General features: G+C 35.5%; 3 protein-coding genes across 8 annotated transcripts; all 3 read right to left on the minus strand.

Annotated features, from left to right (window-relative positions):
• Nucleotides 1-383: 383 nt before the first annotated feature.
• Nucleotides 384-1,023, minus strand: LOC103482998 (protein RESPONSE TO LOW SULFUR 2-like). Its single transcript, XM_008439437.3, has one exon. The coding sequence runs from the start codon at nucleotides 875-877 to the stop codon at nucleotides 572-574; it is 306 nt and encodes a 101-aa protein (XP_008437659.1). The 5' UTR covers nucleotides 878-1,023; the 3' UTR covers nucleotides 384-571.
• Nucleotides 384-12,707, minus strand: LOC103482997 (membrane-bound transcription factor site-2 protease homolog). Of its 6 annotated transcripts, none has more exons than XR_007823585.1 (10): nucleotides 12,449-12,706; nucleotides 12,214-12,280; nucleotides 7,154-7,258; nucleotides 6,929-7,032; nucleotides 6,587-6,734; nucleotides 6,366-6,446; nucleotides 5,797-6,264; nucleotides 5,402-5,701; nucleotides 2,031-2,184; nucleotides 384-1,064 (listed from the first exon to the last, which is right to left on the minus strand). XR_007823585.1 is itself a non-coding variant. In XM_008439431.3 (10 exons), exons 1-9 carry the CDS (start codon nucleotides 12,634-12,636, stop codon nucleotides 2,033-2,035), a joined length of 1,626 nt encoding a protein of 541 aa, XP_008437653.1. In that variant the 5' UTR covers nucleotides 12,637-12,705; the 3' UTR covers nucleotides 384-1,064; nucleotides 2,031-2,032. The 6 variants fall into 6 exon arrangements, 4 of the variants coding, with proteins under 4 accessions (XP_008437653.1, XP_008437654.1, XP_050945960.1 ...); XM_008439431.3 differs by having other exon boundaries at nucleotides 2,031-2,197; nucleotides 12,449-12,705; XR_007823584.1 differs by lacking the exon at nucleotides 384-1,064 and adding an exon at nucleotides 4,369-4,600 and having other exon boundaries at nucleotides 1,964-2,197; nucleotides 12,449-12,707.
• Nucleotides 12,708-14,302: 1,595 nt separating this feature from the next.
• Nucleotides 14,303-20,582, minus strand: LOC103483000 (NPL4-like protein 1). Its single transcript, XM_008439438.3, has 2 exons — nucleotides 19,178-20,582; nucleotides 14,303-14,781 (listed from the first exon to the last, which is right to left on the minus strand). The coding sequence occupies exons 1-2, from the start codon at nucleotides 20,156-20,158 to the stop codon at nucleotides 14,527-14,529; spliced, it is 1,236 nt and encodes a 411-aa protein (XP_008437660.1). The 5' UTR covers nucleotides 20,159-20,582; the 3' UTR covers nucleotides 14,303-14,526.
• Between the last annotated feature and the right edge of the window lie 473 nt (nucleotides 20,583-21,055).

A 21,055-nucleotide genomic window follows, 5' to 3' on the forward strand; every position in this document is an offset into this window, starting at 1 on the left:
ATTGATTGCTACGGGTTTTCTTAGTAAAATCTTGACTAGGATGAAGACCAAGTAGAATTTTAGTACTTCCAAAATATTGATGGTCATCGGGAGAATTCAATTGGGAGATGGGAGATCGTTTGAGCCCTATTTAGATCCGCACTTTTCATCTCATTCAGCCGAAAATTTCACGCAAATTTGTAATACTCAGATTTTGGGTCCATTCATGGCGCCGAAGCCGATATATGTAATAAAAATTCCCATTTTATTCTTGTTAATTATTTATTTTTGTTCGTTTGAAGAACAAATTGTCGAATAGGTGGTTAAAAATCGTTGAACGGAATTAAAAAAAAAAAAAAAAAGAAAGAAAGAAAGAATAGAAGAGCTGAAGTTTAGACTTCAAATTACCGGAACAAAAAACTCAATACATTTTATCATTGAATTTTGTTTGCCTGAATCAATCAAAAGTTTTAAGCAGCGGAAAAGTGATACAACTATTGGATTTGGTAGTAAGAGATTGAATTACATCGACTCGATGAAGTACTGAAGGAGGGGAAAAAGGGCCTCCAACATATCGGGTTAAGTTTGTGTTCTAAGTAAAGGAGGCGATGGAGGCAGCTTGCAGCAGTTTATGAGCGTGGGAGAGCTGGTTCATCAACGATGTGATTTGTTGGTGGTAATCACGTGCCTGGGTTAGAGCTTCTGCCTCGAGCTCCCCAAGCTGTAACGAAAGCCTCTCCTCCGCCTCCTCTGCCACCTTTAGCCTTTCACAAACCCTTCTGAGCTCCTCCCTCATAACCAGCTCTCTTTCCTGGCTCGCCTCCAATTCCTTCTCCAGCTCCTCATTCCTCCTCCCCAGGCTTACCGACTCAACACCACCCGATTTCAGTACTCCCATTTTCTCCAACTTCAGATTTCAGAATGCCCTCTCTCCCTTTTCTTCTTCTCCTTAAAACCCACCATTTGCCTGTCTAGGTTCAATGTATCTTCTTTTCCTTTTGGATTGTCCCATTTATCTCCTCATAGTTCTCATATTATATGATCCTGCTTGTCCCTATCCAACTTTTCTAGATTCCGCATATTCCCTTTGTAAGACGGTTAATACATCAGAAAACCAACCACGCCATTACCTCTCCTCCACTTATATTCTACAAATATCACATTCACCCCACCCTTTCTATTCATAATTAGAAAAAAAATGATAAAAGAAATTTTTACATAAAGACTTTAAAAAAAATATTCACACATGCAATTTTATCTTATGAGTTTAGAAAAAATATTTAAATGAAAATGCATTTTCAAAGAACATATTTTTCTGAAGTCATTTTAAACAACCCAACAATACAACCTATTCTAATTCATTTCACTTATTTTTTCTTGCTAACCCAAGAATATTGCTCAACTATTATCTTTCCTTTTTTAACTCTTTTATGGTCTGCACATCAAAGAAAGACTCGATTGTTTTTTTGGTTAAAAAACTCAATGGTATGTAAGTTCAAGTTTTTAAAGGTCAGCCATCTAAATTTTCATTGCTCTAATCGTTTTTTGGATCCTTCAAGAAGTCGATTACAAAAAAAAGTTCGCTAGGTTGCTAAGTTTGAAGAGAGTTGGGCTCGTCTTGAGGATTGCAAAAAAGTTGTTAAAATGAGCATTGGGGTGGCTCTAGAAGAGATGGTGTTATTTTCTAGGATAGGATAAAATTTTGTTAAAAGTGGCTTTCTTGCTGAAACAAGGAAAGGGTTATCATCTCTCCAAGATTCCAAGAAACAAAAAGAAAGGGTTAACAACTCTCTCAAAAATCCTATCAAGAGAAAAGAGGCTGAGGTTTGTGCTCGTATGAGAGTCCCTTGAGGAGGTATTGGGGTCCTGAACTTTTAACGGCTGAAAAAGAGCTTGAGGTGCTACTAGATTAGGAAGAACTTTAATGGAGAAACATAGCTAACTTATATATACAAATCATAAAACGACTTTACGACCAATGCAGTTAGAAATTAGTAGCAACCTACAATGCTCAAGATAAACCAAAACAAAACATCACTGTTACAGATTACCATCAGCTGATTAATAAATGGAAGAAAATCCTCAGCAGTAAAAAGATTGAGATGAGTGTCCCTGCTATCAGAAAAGATCGAAGAACTTTTTCCTTGTTCCTCGGGCTCAATGAGGTGAGTTGGAAAATAAGTATCTCCAGGATAGATTCACCATCTAAACAATATACCTATAAAAATACACAATGAGTAATAATCTTTAAAATAAATAACTTGATTCATGCTTTGAAAAAGCAGTCAGTGCTATAGATACTTTCAAAGTCAAAACAGTCATTCCATTTTCTTTGAAGAATCCCGGAAGACAAAGATCTACTATTTTAAAACATATATTGATGAATTTTTTTAGTATAAATTGTTGGGGGTGGGGTTCAAACCATGGAATTGTTGGTCCTCGGCATATATAAAGATGTTAGTTGAGCTAAACTCTGGTTCATATATAACTTCGTAGTGAGTGAATTTAGGTGAATGCATGTAATCAAAATAAGAGCTAAGCTCTCATATTGTTGATATTATTCTCACATGTAATAATGAAAGAAGGTTTTGATGATCTCGAGAACAATTTTGCAAGCAAGTTTCAGATAAAAAATGTGAGAAACTTAAAGTACATTTTTAGGGATGAAGCTTATGAGATTTAAGAAGAGTATTTTAGTTGTTATTGATCTACTTCAATAAGCATGTTTACTCGATTGACAGACATTAGAAACTCCTAGTAAACCAAATATAAGTTACTATTTGCAAAAGCTAAAGTAAATGACAAAGGCAAATAGCAAAGATTTGGATAGACAAACTTATTCATCTAACAAACGTCCAAATACAACATTTGCTGTAAGTATGGTTAGACTAGTCATATGCATTCACCTGGACCCACTCATTATGAAGTTGTGTATAGAATCTTGGATTCTTTTACAGGGAAACTTCAGGTATCTATTTTTTCTGAACATGATCATATTCAAGTTGAAGTGTATATCGAAATGGAAGGGGCTAGAAGTACACTACTATGAAAAATCAACCTCTGGTTTTCTTTTCTTTACCTTTTTTTTATGATTAAAAAATCAAAATAAAATACAAAAGAAAACAAAACGATTTTGAAAAATCTACTTTTTGTTGGACGAAATTTAGCGATGGCGAAGTAGAAAATAAAATAAAAATATTTTTTAGTACGGAACTTGAGGTAGGAGAATTTGAATCACAAACCCCATGATTACTAGTACACTTGGATGCCAGTTGAGTTAAGCTCTTGTTGAATCATAATTTAAAAGTACATGAAATTTGTGGAAGTACAAGTACTAAAAGATATTTTTAGGAGTGATCATCGTTCAATTGGCAGGTTTGTTGTAGTAGAAAGATAAAGGCTTCCCAATATGTGTTTGTTGCCTTCAGTGAACCCCCTTTGCTTGAAAAAGGGTGAGCTCCTAATTCACTTATTCATTTTCTGTCCCTTCTCATCTAATCGTTGGTTTAGCATATTTTCTATGCTCAAGACAACTTGGGTCTTTGATGGTTCGCTAAGTACCAATGTGTTCCAATTATTGAGGGGCCCTATTTATTAAAAAAAAGGAATTTTTCTAATTTGGGTTAATTTGATAAAAGCGCTTCTATAAAAGGGATTGGGTTGACATCGTAGACAATTCTAAAAAAACACTACAGTTTGGTGTTTTCAAATGCAAAATTCAAAGATTGCTCCATACAGGATATCTGCCTCAATTAGACTGCCTTCATCTGAAGAGATCCAATGCAGTTTCCCCCAATTCCTAGTTCAGAATTAGTGCTTTTGTAGTTTTGACGGGCTTTAATATATATTTCTATCGTTAAAATTTTACTTTTCAGCTTTGCTTCTATCTACTGTAGGTAGCTTATATTGTTATTTTGGACGTTACTTCGGTCTTTTCATGATCTTGCTATTGTTCTTGTATTTTGGATATGGTGAGGGTGCTATGGGGGTGTCAACCGATGTCCAGGTGCACCTATTGATCCTTCCCCATTTCTAGGCTTCTTTATTATTCTCAATGTATAACTCTCTTGTACTTTGAGTTTATTAATAATAAAGAAGCTCGTCTCGTTTTCAAAAGAAAAAAGACAGAGGGAAATGAGGAAGAAGACATAAAAAACTGTTGCTCCATGACTCCATGGAGTTGGACAACAATGTTGTTCAGGAGAAATCCAAAGAAGAGAAAAATTATCAGAAGAAGAGAGAAGATGGAATGGAGGAAGAGAGAAAAATGAAGATGAACTTGGGAAGGAAAAAAAATGAAGAGAGGACAAAAAGGAAGATGAAACATTGGAGGGAGAGAAAGTGACGAAAGAATTGGGAAAATATTAAAAGTAAATAAGCAATGATTACCTACTAGAAGTAGCCTGCGGTTTCAAACTAGCTGGTGTGCACCTTTTTACATGTATATATAGATTGGTCAACCAGCTGTTGAGTCCTTTTTGGGCTCACCGACCGACCAACTGTCGTTTTTTCAAAATAGAAAACCAACAAATGAAACTGACTGACCAAAGTTGGTTTGATTGATTTTTGATCGGTTGGCAACTTGGCACAGTTTTTGGGTTAAAATTGTTCCAAAAGACACCTGCACAGATCAATTGTGACAACAAGGTTTTCGCAGCTATCATAATCTATTTCTACATGATAGGAGAAGGTATAAGTTACAAGCAGTTCACAAATCACAATGGAGATCGATGTTGCGTGATAGGGGTGTAATCAGTTTGGTTTGGCTCAGTTTGAGTGTTGAACCGACAGTGAACTGTTAAGAAAAATAAGAAAAAGGGAAAACCCAACGATGCCCAAAATGCATAATTGAACTCCCTGAAATAACTATCCGAAAATGGTTAAATGGCCTAATTATGCCATTAGGCCACTGTCCAGCCTATATATAAAGTTGTAACAATGGCCAGTTAGGCTGATTTTGAAGTTGAAAGAAAATTGGAGGTTTCACATGACCTATTGTTTGGGGAAACTAGTATAGGAGCAAGAGGAAACTTTGGCATCCAGGAGAAGTGCCAAAGTGAAATTTCATACTATGGTTTAGCGGAAATGGAAAATATTAACTAAAAAGGATCTCCTATGAATTCAGATTCCTAAAGAAATCTTATTGCGCCAATCAAGTCGCTATCAATATTGAAAAGATTGTGTTCATCACAACACAGAATGCAGAGATTGATAGAAACTTCATCCAAGTAAAGATAAAAGGGGAAGCTATTGCTTCATCAACAATATTTACAAAATTCCAAAACTCCAAACTGCAGATATATCCACAAAAATTCTGCAAAGCACGTCATTTGAAGAATAGACTAAATCCTAAACCTCATTTGACATTATCCCCATGAAATAAATATGAAAACAGCTTATAAAATGGTGAATTAGAACTTACCGGCAAACTGTTGAGAAGGGCTAGTGCAAGAGAGGTATGAAATAAGCACGATAAAATCTTTTCAAGTACATCCGGAAGATATGTAGCAAAATGAAAATCAAATCGTGGTCGGTACATGGTCAGCTGAATAGAGCGCGCCATTGAGACCACATCACCAACAAAAATAAAAGTTCCACTACAATTTGAACTTGGGAGTGGATATTCTCTGGAATAGAAACAATCTGAGGAATAGGGGTTTAGATATGTAATCTCAACCCATACTAAACCAGGCATTTGAACTGGACTTAAGCAAGTTTCATCCTGCGAATTAGAGTTTTAAAAAAATGGTGACAAGATAAAGCCAACAAAGAGAACTTGCAAAAGTGCATAATGCTCACCAAAGGTCAAGTGCTTACCCGTGAACACATACAGGAGCTAGTGTTATCATTGATTACTGCTTTATCCCAACTAGAGCACTTATTAAGCTTCATAACATCATTGACATTCAAGCAATATATCCCTTCTTTGCGGTTAGAATTGTTATCTTCTGTATAACCATCAATTAAACCAGTAGAACTAACACAAGGAATAGATGTAAAAGAAGTAAAGTCGCCAAAACAAGTTGCTTGATCATGTGTGAACTGAACTTTATTGCTTTCCTTCAACATAAAATTTGGAAAACAATATCCTCTTCTGCCATTGGCCATTAGGTTGTTTTCACCAAGCCTGGAATGAGTTTCATTTTGAAATGTTAATTCACTTATTTCAGCCGATAGATTGATCCAATCATCCACACTGTGAACGTGCATGCCATCCAATGACAGAATTACATGACCATGGGACAAATAACTAGACAATGGCGAAGTATAAGGAACGTCCAGAACCTATCACAATTTATAGGATTCAGTCAAGAGAGGAAAATGAAAAGTAAAATTCTTCATTTGACTTTATGAAATAATTTGATGCATACAAAATGTTGACGTACCATGGGACTTTGGCCATGTATGTAAAGAGGAAACAGAATCAGTGGCAGGAAGAATAATATCAATCCAGAAGCTGCAGAAAGCTAGAGAGACAATGCACAATTAGACATATCTTTTCTAAGATAGAAAACTACTGAAGCAATCACAGTCAGACCCATGTCCTGAACTAGAATGGAGATTAAGCAAAAGGAAACAGCCAGCCAATAACACAATTTGAGCTTACAGCTGTGTTGTGCCAAATACCAGCACAGTAGATACGAAGAGCACTGAAGCATGATGAATCCTGCAGTGCATCATGATTGAAAGCCACCAAAGCACCAGGGAAAAGGAGTGCAATAAAAACAGCAACATACTCCAATTTCACGCCCTCACTGCCATCCACGTAAAGTTTCCAGAGTGAGGAATGATAATCTAGTCCACTACATTGTGAGATCTAAAATAAAGATCATCTGATTTTCCAGGTATTACATCTGATACAAATTAGTTAAATTAACGCACACTGTTAAATAAATGTCAATTGAAAAGAAACAAAAATCAGAATTGATGATGTAGAAAAGGAACACACCTTGCAGCAGCAGCAGCATGACCAAATTCATGAAAAGCTACAGATATTAAGGTGGAGATAATTATGTATCCAGCACCAGCAGGGAAAAAACTACAGCTGGAAATCTAGCGTAGAAGAAAAAATGTAATGAGAACCAGGTACGGCACATTAGCACAGAGAAATTGAAAAATGAGATGTAATTCTAGTGATAATGGAACAAAATTTTGAAAGATATTGTATATGAACCAACGAAGGAAGACCAAATAACGAGGAACAGGAAATAGGAAGTCCACGAATCACATTGCTATTGACAAAAATATGCATGATGATTTTAGTTTCCCGAAAGAGAACCTGGAAAAATAAAGAATTAAGTTAGTTACGAACATAAACTAGTACAAGAAAAGAAAATTACTTGCCCAGACAAACAGCAAATAGCACACTTAATAATAAAAGTTATTGCAGTAATTGCTTTCTCTTAGCTTGCTAGCACAGTCAGGTGTTAGTCGTCTTTCTTTTCCTGTCTTTTTTTCTTTTTTTCTTTTTTTCTTTTTTTCTTTTTTTTCTTTTTTTTGGGGTTTTTAACGACAAAAGTAACTTCTCTAAAAATAAATTAATGCTCAAAAGATACAAACTCTAACTCTAAAAGGGAAATAAAAAAAGAATAGAACACAGACAAATTACATAGGAAATGAGCAAAACAAACCCATCTGGGAGTTTAGTTTTTTCATAGGAAACCTATTTCAAACACAATCGTCCATAGAAATAGAGATCAGAGTGAACTGTAAGAATCAATTTGGAGCTTGATTGAGTTAAAAAATGCTCTTGGTGAACTTGGAAGGATAATGACAACATAAATGTCTATCCTACTGCCCCTTCTCTAATATTGATGAGTATGATCCCTCTCTTGACATTCTCATTAATGAGAAAAGGTACCAGGTCTTATACTAAACATCCCATTTGCAACTATATTTCCTATGATAATCTCTCTCCACAGTTTAGAGCTTTTACAGCAAGTCATGACTCTCCCATAATACTGAAAAATATCTGCACTGTTTTGAAGTGTCCTGAATGAAAGAATGTTGTCATAGTTCAATACAAGGTTAGAAGGGTCAGATCCCTACCTAGTTGGAGAGAATGGAAGAATCAGACTTCCAGAACTCAGTTTCCTCAAACAAGAGTACACGAAAGGGTTGATGAAATGGAGGACTTTTGTTACGAAAGGAGGGAACCAACAAGAGAGATGAAGGCTCTTGAAAAGAATAAAACTTGGGAGATTTGTGCTCTACCCAAGGGACACAAAACAATGTGATGCAAAGTGTTCTCCCTCAAATACAAAGTTGATGGAACTCTTGACAGACACAAGGCAAGGTTAGTTGCACAGGGATGTACTCAAACTTATGGTATTGATTATTTAGAAACCTTTTCTTTTGTTGCTAAGTTGAATACTCTTAGAATCCTGCTATCTGTTGCCGTGAACAAAGATTGACCTCTATACCAACTGGAAATTAAGAATGCATTACTAAATGGAGACCTAGTGGAGGAAGTCTACATGAGTCCCCCGCCTGAATTTGAAGCTCAATTTGGTCAGCATGTTTGTAAACTCCAGAAATCCCTATAAGGTTTGAAATAGTTATCCAGAGAATGGATTGACAGATTCACTACCTTTGTCAAGTCCCAATGATATAGTCAGGGACACTCTGATCATACTTTATTTACAAAAGTTTCCAAGACAGAGAAGATTGCAGTTCTGATAGTTTATGTGGATGACATTATTTTGTCTAGAGATGATCAGGCAGAGATCAATCAACTCAAGCAGAGAATTGGTGATAAATTTGAAATCAAGGATTTGGGAAATCTGAAATATTTCCTTGAAATGGAAGTGGCTAGATTTAAAGAAGGCATCTTCATGCTCAGAGAAAATACACCATTGATTTGCTAACCGTGACAGGTATATTGGGATGTTGTCTTGTTGACACTCCTATTGAATTCAACTGTAAACAAGAAAACTCTGATGATCAAGTTTCAGTTGAAAAAGAATAATATCAGCGCCTCATGGGTAAATTGATTTACTTATCCCATACTTGTTCGGATATTTCCTTTGTTGTGAGTGTTGTCAGCCAATTTATGCAGGCTCCCTATGAGGAGCATATGGAAGTTGTCAAAAGAAATTCTGAGATACTTGAACACGACACTTGGTAAAGGGTTGATCTTTAAAAAGACAGACAAAAAGACCATTGAGGCATACTCAGACTAGGCAAGATCTGTTGTTGACAAAAAGTCTACCTCTTTGTACCTTTTTTTAAAGGAGATAAGCTTCTTTACTATTAATAAACTCAAAGTACAGGAGAGTTATACATTGAGAATGATAGAGAAGCGTAGAAATGAGAGAGAGAAAGGGGATCAGTAGGTGCACCTGAACATCTCAACTAGATTGACATCCCCATGGCACACTCATGATATCCAAAATACAAGAACAATACTAAGGTCATGAAAAGAGCAAAGTCAACACCCAAAATAACAATATAAGCTACCTACGGTAGACAGAAGCAAGGCTGAAAAGTAAAAACTTAATTGTAGAAATACATATTAAAACCCGTCAAAACTACAAAAGCACAAATTCTGAACTAGCAATCAGGGGGGAACTACATTGAATCTCTTCATATGAAGGCAGTCCAATTGAGGCAGATATCCTATATGGAGTGTTCTTTGAATTCTGCATTTGAAGAATACCAAGCTGTTGCATTTCTTTTAGAATTGTCTACAATGTCAACCTAATCCCTTTTTCTATCATGGAAGATGCTTTGGTTATGTTCAAACAAAATCTCAGTTAGAAGCGTTTTTATCAAATCAACCCAAATTAGAAAAGGTTTTTCTGATAAATTAGGCCCCGCAATGAAAATATGCTAAACAAACAATTAGATGAGAAGGGACAGAAAATGAATAAGTGTATTAGGAGCTCATTGTTTTCCAAGCAAAGGGGGCACATTGAAGGTAGTAAATGCATATTGGAAGCTTCCTTTGCATAGTCTCAGAACAATTTAGAGAACCCACTGCCATAATCCAAACCAGGACATTTATTCTCCTTGGACCGTTGGTTTTCCAAAGTGCTTTAAAGTATTCTTTTTCCAAAGGTGAAGAATGAGAGTGGCGCTTCGAAAGGGACTTAATTGAAAAATGGCCCGAGGATTCTAATGACCAAACTCTCCTATCATCCAAGTCTGTTAGACCTTTCTAGGATATGAGTGTTAAAAGCCTTTGGAAATCTTGAATTTCTTTACCTTTTAGCAATCTTCGAAATACTAATGGCTAAGAATTAGTGACATAATCGCAGTGGGCAGCAACTGAATCATTAGGCTGCTGAGCTAATCTGAATAGATGTGGAAACTAATATTTAAGAGCATGAATCTGTCCAGAAAGCTACTCTCCTTCCGTTCCCTGTTTTGAAAGTTACCAACTCAACCACCTTTTCCCATTCTCTAGGGATACTAATCCACGAACTTCTAAAGTTGTTCCTGATTTTTTTAGAGTATGTCAATCAAATTTTTTGAACACTTTTTCAATAAGAGAAGTGTTGTGGCCAAGAGCAGCGCTGAGGCCGAATACAGAGCTATGAGTTTGGGAATATGTGAGAAAATTTGGTTCCAGAAAGTCCTGTCTAATCTTCATCAAGAATGTAAGACTACATTGAAGCTCTTTTGTGATAATAAAGCCGCTATTAGTATTGATAACAACCCAGTTCAACATGATAGAACTAAAAATGCTGAGATTGATCGGCATTTCATTGATAGTGGGAGCATATGCATTCCGTACATCCCTTCGAGCCAACAAGTTGCTGATGTTCTCACCAAGGGGCTTCTCAAACCAGACTTTAACTTTTGTGTTAGCAAGTTGGGTCTCATTGATATTTACGTCCCAACTTGAAGGGGAGTGTTAGAATTTGTTGGCTTGGCCCTTAGGGTGTTTATGGAAAAAATTATTTATGAAAAGTTTATCATAAATCCTTTTTTCCTTTTGTCTTATGCTCTATTTAATCTCCCTTATTGTACCTTTGTAAATCATCAAAAAATAATAAAAAATAAAAATATCGTGGTTTTTCTACTGATTCTCAGGTTTCCACGTAAGCCTCGTGTTGGTGTTAATTGCTTTCAATAATAACAATAAAGAGAAATCTGCAGCAGTAGCGGAGGATGGTAACCGGCAGCGGAATGTGGCTAGACATGGAAGATGTGGCTCAGACTTGACCGACCGGCAGAAAGAAGCAAAACCTTAAAAGACCCGCAAAAAAAAAGAGCTAAGCCCAAGCAGCGATTCCGATAGAGAAGCGGTGGCCGACAAGCTCTGAAGAACCAGCGATGACGATGGAGATCAGAGGCAGCAATGGCAGCACAAACTAGGGTTTTTTAGCTTTTGAGAAAATTAGGGTTTTTAGGGTTTCAATGCAATTTCTTCTCTGATACCATGTTTAAAAAGGTGTTTTTATCTTATTTCTCTTAGAAAGAAAAGGGTATTCTTAAATAGAAGAAATACCCGATACAAATTAGGAAATACAGATAAGGAGAAAGTAAACACACAAATATATCATAAATACAATGAAAATATTAATGATAAAGGAAATAATCAACAGGAAATTTCCTCCTTGTCTATCCTTGTTGCGTTTTACTGATTGCAGGGAGATTGCTGCTTTAGAGTTAATTTGGCTATCTTTTGCTTAAAGAACATATTTCTCATTCCAAGTCGCCCATAGTATGGTATGATAACTTGATAGTGGTTCATCTTAGTGTCAATCCTATATTGTCTTCTCAGACTTAACATATAGGATTGGTCATTAATTTCATAAACTCATTGTTCATCATCTCCCAGCAACAGATCAAGCCACAAGTAGCTGATATATTTACCAAGCCACTGTCAGATCGACCTTTTCTAACTCTCCTTGAGAAACTTCGTGTTTGAGAAGATTCAGACATTGGCTTTCAGGGGATATTAAGGCATCCAGCTGATGGGCTTCCATTTTGTTGTAATATAACTAATTTGGAGTAAATTGTCCCGCTTCAGCTGTAGCCATTGCCACCTATATATGTAGGCTGATTCTTGAACACTTTTTCAATAAGAAAAGTGTTGCTTCTTGTGATCATTTCCGTGTGACTGCCTCGTTTATTTCTCCTATTATGACCCAGCTATCTCTATTTTTTTTTGGACATGTCGAGTTAGATTGTTGTTTGAAAAATGGAAAAGAAAGCATAGGATAACAAGATAGTTTTTAAAACTATATATAGAATAAACAACAAAAAGAAAGCGTCGGCATAAACCGTGGCAACAACAGCAAGAGCGGCAAGAGAGAAACCAATCCCAATCGAGAACCATGTTCTCAGAGCCCTGCAATGTATTACGCAAATGTAAAACAAATAAGCAAACAATTCGGCATCGGATGAGTCTAATAGAAAAAAGATAACGATACTGCTGAACAAACAGTAAAAAATAATAATAACAGATTGCTCGACGAACAAAAACATCAAAAAAGGCGTGGGAAATTGAAAGAGAAACCTGGCATGCCTTCGTCCAAATTGGAAAATAAGTTCGTTGAACGAGGTGATCTTGTAATCGCAGTACCAGCAGGAAATGGCATTTGAAATACCTTTGCGAGATGTGGTAAGCGGAAGTAGGGAAGGAATATGAGCGTGAACGTCGACCTGAGCCATGGATCTCTTACTTCGCCTCCATCTTCCTGGCATTGGGCCGCCACGTCCCCCTTCCGTCAGTCGTGTTATTTCAATAGACTTGACGGTTTAAATATCTTCCAGCTGTAGGACGGTTTTATTTTGTAGCCTAAATTATAAAATATGTCGTAAATTTGAAGGTTTGCGTAAATTTAAAAGATGTCCTACATTTTCTAAATTTTAAAAGATGCCTAAATACCTTTAAATTTAAAAAAATAAAAAATAATGTTCTTATTAATCTAATTTTAATTAATATGTTCACATTTTCGTAGATGTAGTTGAATCAATATTTCCATTACATTTTTTAAAAATGGTATGAACCACAAAAAATAAACCTAAAATGACACTAACATAAAAATATATATATTTACTTATTTGAAATTTGAAATTTATTTTTTAAATTTTTTATAATTTTTCTAAAGATATCCAGAATAGGAATTTTGTAAATTAAGATTCTATGTATCCATTAATATCGATATTTTAAACATAGATTACAACATAAAATTATACAATAAAAATTTATCTTTAAAACGTACTAAAACGATGATTAGTCAAATCAAATACATTTTTTATTTGACAATTAACTTTACGTTAATTACAACATTAACTATAGAGATTAGTTGTGTTCATGATCTACCATTATGTGTTAGTAATCAAGTAAAATTAAGACTAAGACTAAGGTTTTAACTTAAGATTCATGTTTTTATTTTGGTTGATAAGGAAATTGGTGTAAAATTTGAATCAATAGAGTTTTTTTTTATTTTTTTTTACCTCTTCTTAAGTTCAATGGTATTTATGATTTTTTAAGTATTGCATTAGTAAGAGTTTTTTTTGACACAAACTACATAGTTTATAGACATGTTTTATAATTTAACCTATGTTTAAGGGGCCTTTTTAAGAATTCAAATGTAAACAAAATTATTTGAAATTAAATAAGAGTTGGAAAGCATGAGTAGTTAACGACAAAATGGAATAAGATCATAAAACAAAAGAAAAAAAACTGAAGTTTGTTGGAACAATTTGTGTATTGCTATGGTGTGAAGATCATCCAATCAGAGTCTGTTTATCTCAGTTTAAACCTTTAAAATTTTAGAAAATGTTGGTTTGAAATTTTTTCCAACACCGGAATCTCTCCTTATCTTCGACCAACCACCTCGGTTCGATCGATTCTTGTAAGTCAACTTGATTTGTTTGTTCTGTCATGCTCAACCCTAGTTTTGTATTACATATTGAAACATTAAAACCTAAACAATGTAAATAGCATAAAGTAAAATTATTAATACTAAATATTCTAACAAAGACATGCACATTGTTTTGTTTCTCAAAAGAAAAAATTGCACAATTGCCTTAAGTGCACTCTTAAATTTGTAACAATAAAAATTTCATTATAATTTGCATGATCATCCACTCTAGGAGAGGTTCAACACAAATATCCACAATTTTGTAATACTAAACAAATTGAACCATCAAAGAAAATTGAACCATCAAATTTTTATATATATAACGGTTAAAATTGGACCCCAAAACCAATGTATGAACTGTAAACAACAACTTACCAAAAGTAAGGGAAATCATTGTGTTTCATATTTTTATCTAGTTCTGTAGAAAAAGAAAATTTTTATACAAACAAAAATTTTAGATGGAAAAAACCCATTTTAACAATAAGTTAAGTAATTCAAAGTTTTGAGACCAAAACTCCATAGATAGCATTGCTCGTGAAGTTTTAGTCAAAGACAAGACTTTTTATGGAAGCCATTTTGTTATGACATAAGTTATCACAACACCACTTTCAGATGACAATACATTAAAATAACTACAATCTCTAAGTTGATAAAAGAGACGATAGAAAGTAATTGAGAATCAAGAACAAGTTCCTGTAACCAGTCTTAGTTGACACTATGTATATCAAGCAGCACTTGCCATAGACTCGATTAATATTTTGTAACCTTCAGGTACGGCTGTCTGGGTCTGAACACACTCAGCCAGTGCAGGAACGTCAGAGCTCACGTCTAACACCCTAGATAGTAACAGCAGCAAATGAAAATCGGAAATTCGCTTCACAAACGGAAGCCCTTTTGAACGGTCTAGGTGATTCTTCAATGCCTTCATGGTCACTGGAACATTTCGGTTTTCAATAGGAAATGTCGTCGAAAGTGGACCCTGCAGTACAAAGTTCTCATCAACATCAGTTTTAAGCGGCCAACTTTAAAATTTTCTACCTTTTTTGTATTGAAGTATCAAGTTAGAAAAATAAAGAATACTCGACTTGTCTGCAGTTCTTTTTTCCTCTTTTCATATTATTCATCAAGCACAATTGTATATTTAAATTTGGGCCAATTCTCGCTAGGAAAGCACATTACCCTTCACATCTACTAGAAATGTTACAATTGTTGGCCGATTCACATCCAACTTCATAATCACATCAAACAGGCATTAAACCCTCAAACACATAGCAGGATACTTGGCACACACACTGAAAGAAACATGAAAGATCAAACCAATACACTAGCAGCATGAGAGGGATGCTACCAGAATAGAATTAGGAGTGCTATTGGGATATTAAGGGTATAACAGTTTTTTATTTTCTATTTCTTAAGAAACAGAAAACTAATGAGCAAGGTGAGCCGGTGGAGTAATTAGAAAACAACTGTTTTTTTTCCGTTCTGAAGACCAACTTTTAATGAAAAAATTGAAAGAATACAAAGGCATAAAACAATGGAAAGAAAAGCCAGCCCACAAAAAGGGAACACCCTAGAGAAAAGGACTCCAATCTAATAAAATATGACCTAGACCTAGCATATTAATCAAAAAAGGGACCGTCACCAACATCCAAAGAGAAACATTAAAATTCATAAGAGTCTCCAATTACCAAAAAAAAAAAAATTGTATTTGGCTACTCCAATTGGAAGCCGTGAACTGTAGAAAGTCACAAAAAATAATTAAAGAAATTGTATGTGTCTACAAAATTCCAACATTTCTTTCCTTCTATATTAGCCACAAAACAGCCTTTGTGGTCTAAACAAAGAAGATAAATTTACTCAATGATCCTTTCAAGATGAAGAGGGGATACTAGTTATACAAAGAAGGTGGGTGAGCCCTCCAGTAAAAACAGATAAGCCTCCTAAATAAAAGAACAAAAGCTGGAACGAAAAATAAACTGCAAAAACAGAGTACAGTAAGTAAAGGAACCAAAACATATTACATTACTTTGTTGTCCACAACACTAAAACTCCACCAGCCCTTGATCTAACACCGGTGGGTAACACCATTTAAGACCAAATAAGTTACCAAAGTAGTTACAGACTTTTTTGCCGAAGCTGAAGTGAAGTTAAACGTGAGGAACTGATCCCTCACTCCTGCAGTCGGCACAAGTAATAGGATCACAGGAAAAATGTTAAGGTGGAGTTATCTTCTTTGCACCTGATTAACCGTCCAAAGGAAGAATTTAACCTTTTTAAGTACTTGTTTTCACAAGAATTTTCATACAGAAAAAATGAAGGAAAACGGACACCTCCCTAAATCTAAGAATCAATCACTTTTTTCCAAAAGTTCTCTATTTTCTTACATGGCCAAATAGACATCCTTGATTAATCTTATTTTTAACGTGCTTTTTGGTGTAAACACCAACAGCCCCTTAAAGATCATAGCCTAAATTATATTGTTGCAAACTGGGACCAACTTTTGTAAGGTGCCAGATTAACATGCCAGTCTTCCTAAAATATGGTCATTATCACCTAGTTAAAACTAACGTTTTTCCAAAAGAAATCTGAGTTTTTAGCTATCACCTTCCAAGGACTAAACAAACCTCTCAAATTTGTCTTGTTTTTCACGTCTTTTGGAGAATCAACCCCATATTTTCTCTTTACCGCCCTTCCCCAAAGAGCTGTTAATATTCTTTCTAGAAGTGCTACCATTTGAGAAAAACAAAGTTTTTCCTTTTCCTTCAAGCTTGCACTCCCCATCCCACCAAGAAAACGAGAGGTCAAAAGAGTATATTGATAATCAGGTGAGAAGATGGTAGAGTGTGTTATAAATAGAGGGGATTAGAAAAAATGAGGGCATGAACAAATTAAGTTGGCTAAGCTTTAAGTGAGTATGGTTAAATGAAGGAGGTCCAAATACCTTGAATTACTTGGTTATCTTACAACTTTGTTACCTTTTATACTTTTTTAGCATATTTGGATTCAATTAATTGATATAGTGTAATTTATTTCTGATCATGGAGTCGGATATAGAGTTAGAGGCTAATTTACGTTAAGAGATATTGAAGATTTATAAAAAGAAATGGATCAATTGAAGAATCAACTAGAGTAAATGTATTTGATATTTCAATCTGTGTGAGACACAACGGTGCAAAGTTTTGGAGAAATAAAGGTGAAGAATACACAATTAAAAAGAGAGAGGGAGAGAGATTAGGTTGGCAAAGACAAAGAGGCAGAAGTCCATAACAAAATCAAGTGTGCCATATGGCAAGAAAGACAATACCAGGAAGGTTGATGATCAGGATGGTGCAACGACAGCAAGAAAGGAAGAATCCCATATAAGAGACAAGATAGAAAGATTATAAAGCGGCCCAAGGTTGAGTTTGTTCACAGTACGCGTAGAAAAGAAATTGAAAAGTACAAAGGCCAGCAAAAAATATCAGCACAGAAAATTTGGTTTGTGAGTGAGGGGAGAATTTCTTGTAATCTGCCTGCGTTCAAAGACAAGCAGTGTAAATGAGCTAAAGATATCTGGCACATCAAAGGTTGGATCCTCAAAGTAGGATCATCGGTCATTAGGAGGAAACTTTTTAGTAGCTGCAAATATGAAAGGAAAGAAAAGAAAAGCTAATGGAAGCTGTTACCAGCAACACCAGTTTGTGTCTATGGATCTGAAGCCTCAGGGAAGGTATGTTTGAAGACGGAGAACTGAACTGATGAGAAACTGGAATAAATTATTTCGAAAGTCATAGGAAGGGGGGCAACTGATGGAACATTGAACGCCAAGAAGCCAAAGCATATGGACAATGGGAGAACAAAAGACTTTGGAATTCATTGTCAGCACAACATAAAACACATACTCCTTGCATCAGAATAGAACATGGAAGCTTCTTTCATATCTGCTGATTTAAGTTACCATTAAGCAAAAGCCTGATTAACCCATTCACGCTCTCTCAGAAAACCAAAATTATCCAAACAGAACACCATGCCAGAAGCAGGAAAAAGAAAATCTTGAGAAAACAAAACTTCGTCTTCTTAGAGCTTCGAGTCCTTTTGGAACTTGAGTCCACAAAATATCTTTGGGCTTAATAGGAAACCAATAACGATTTTTATAACAAGTATATAACAAAAAAGACCTATTAAGAGTCGAAGAAATAAGCCCTCTAATCATCATTATTGAGATGGAATTAATTGGAGGAGATACAAGCCTCTTTGATGTATTTAGCAAGACCCTCATCCATGAGGCTAACATTGCTTTCCCCTCTACAGAAGGGATGGCCAAAGTTTCCATATTTTCACCATCATATGACATTTTATTTTCCCTATAGAGATTAAGGAGCTCGACATGAAACAATTGGTTAGCCAATGCATTATTTAACAATATAGACATTGAGAGACAAGACTGATATAATAACTAGTAAACAACACCTTAGTGCCATCGGTAATAAGAACATCACCGTGAACAATTAATGCAACAAAATTTACTTAGTAGACAAGGAAAGAAAAGAAAAGCAACAGGGAAGTACTCCAGCTCCTCCTTGCTGGTAACCCTAATATGAACTTTTTGAACATACACAATCAAGCAGCTCCTAAGAAGACAAAAAAGGTGAAGAAACATAAAACACAAATGTACAGTTAATTTTTGTACGAAAAAGAAGCCTGAAAAACACAATAGATCCCAAGAGATAACATGTTATACTAGAAAGAATTAAGAAGCTTTTTCCCATTGTAAATACCATCATTATGGAGCTCAGGAATTCAATTTCAAGGGTGAGCGAGAATGGAAAAGAAAAAGGAGAGCTAGGCAGCAACTAGTGAATTTTAAAAATGTAATTTTCATTCTTGACCAATCTAGATGTGGACAAAAGCGTAGAAGGGAGTCTAAGCCTTGGTAACTTGAGCTGGAAACAACATTGAAGGTCCAACTTGGCCCATGGTTCACAAGAACGAAGAACTTAGAGAGAAAATAGAAGCAACATTTATATCTTACTTGATCCGAGTTATCTATTAAACCTGTTATTGTAGAATAAATAGCAAATATGTAATAAACGAGTTACAAAATTGATATTTCCAAAAATTGTTACCCAATATTCTGACCCTAAGAAGATGGAAAATACACAACACCTAAACCTCCAACTCTTACGCTCCGGCCAATAGCCACATTCACAAAGCAAGTAGACTATTCACTTTCAATCATGATATCCCGGTTACGTCAAATGTGTAAAAGAAGCAATATACAAAGAAGATTTACAAAAATCCGAGAATTCAGTGGAAACAATTTCAATGAATGCAATTATGAGTCATTATTTGAAGAGAAAACACACACAGTTCGACACAATAAAGGGTCCACGAACCTGATGGTCGAAAATCTTAACGACGACCAGGAAAAAATCATTGTCAACATCTCTAGTGTCTTTGACACCAACAACAACGTCCTTCTTCATCTTGGAGAGCTTGGGATCAAAATCCTCTCCAATATCCGTCTCAAACCAACCTTCCTTAAACAATCTAATACACATGTCACTCATTTGAAAAGCCTCAAAATGAACATCAGCACCCCCATCCTCGTTCACCTCCAACTTCACAACTGCTGTCACCCACTCCTTCAACTCACTCTCCGAGTGAAACTGAGCCGCCTGGAGTACTTCCCTATTGGATAAGGTGTAGTCCTTTTTGTCCTGACTTATCGTCTGCGTGAATATAAACCCAACTTTCCTCATTCCCAACCCAACTGCGATTGCTTCCACCAATCTTTCCTCATCGTGATCTCGGAAAAACAGTAAATTATCCTCAGTCCCTTGCTGTGGCGGCTCATATATGAAATCTACCTCGACCTTGCCTTCTGGTGACACGGTTCCGTACATCATCCCCCCACGTTTGACAGCGAAGGCTAGCGTTTCATTAACATAATGCTGGAAAGCATTGGCGCAATCCCGGTCGAAAGAAACCAATTCACAGTGCGGGTTTTCTTGACGAGTGATCCGCATCTGCTTAGCAATTAGATCATCCATAGTCATTTTACGGCCAAAAGATCCGGCGGGATGGACAGTAGGCCCAGCAACAGTGCGCTCGCCCTCGTAGGCGAGAAAGACAATAGACCCATGGGACAAATTAAGCGAGGAGAGGTAGGTATTAGGATTAGACATGTCAGTGAATTTGGAAAGATCATCCTGAGTCTTTGCCAATAGAATATTTTGGTTAGCGGAAAGGGTTTGGTTGTGGATTGGGATTTTGAGCTGGGATTGAATTATTGCTTTGAGTTGAGCGATTGTGATGTGTGGGTTCTCCACAGCGACTCGCTCCAGACCATCTCTACTGCGAATTCTGAGCATCATATTGGTGCCGGCAGGAGTTGTAATGTGAATTTGTATGAGGAAGAGGAGATTGATCGTTATTTAGAGACAGATTTGAGGGACAAACAGCTACTGCCAGTCGACGTTGGGATTCAGAAAATGCTGCCGGAAATTTAGAGAGAAATTTGAAGGGTATGTATGATCTTCTGCGAATTTCTTGTTTAGGGAGTGGACGCAAGGGATTGTATTTATATCAAATCGGAAGTATACCGCGGTAGCTTGGGAATCAGGAAATAGACAATCTCCGTTTACACGGAGGAATTGGATGACCAAATAACCTCCCCTCCCAGTTTGCTAGACGATTTCTATTTTTTTTTTTTTTTTGGGGGGGGGGGGGGGGGGAAATTACCTTTTTTGTTGGGAAGAAAGTGTGTTTTAACAGTTTTAGAACTTTACAAATTCATAAGAATAGACTTATTGAGTCTTTTGATAGGCTTATTTAATATTTAGTATGTGAGGTTCAAAATCTATTCTCTGTTTTTCTAAAAGATGTCTCAAATAATTAATTATTTTTTCTAATTTAAAGCGTAATACACTTATATTTCAAAAAATCAAATAAAAAATACTAGTAAAATCTTTTAAACCGATTTCGAAAATTCATTAATCAAATGGCTCCATGTTTATAAATTTGGGAATGAAAAATATATATTTTTAAAACTCAAACCCAAACAAACATATTAATCAAAATTTGGAGACTAAAAAAGAAATTATTTTTCCTTTTTTCTATATTTTTAGTTGATTTTATGAAAATTTCATTGAAAATATTTGTCAATTTTGATGGATGTCTTTGGTAAAAAAAATAATGATAAATAAATATTTAGAATGATCGCAAATATAGAAATTTGTCATAATACACATTTTAAAGATTGCAAATATATA

The sequence above is a fragment of the Cucumis melo genome, chromosome 9 (assembly GCF_025177605.1).
Source record: "Cucumis melo cultivar AY chromosome 9, USDA_Cmelo_AY_1.0, whole genome shotgun sequence".
NCBI classification, from domain to species: domain Eukaryota; kingdom Viridiplantae; phylum Streptophyta; class Magnoliopsida; order Cucurbitales; family Cucurbitaceae; genus Cucumis; species Cucumis melo.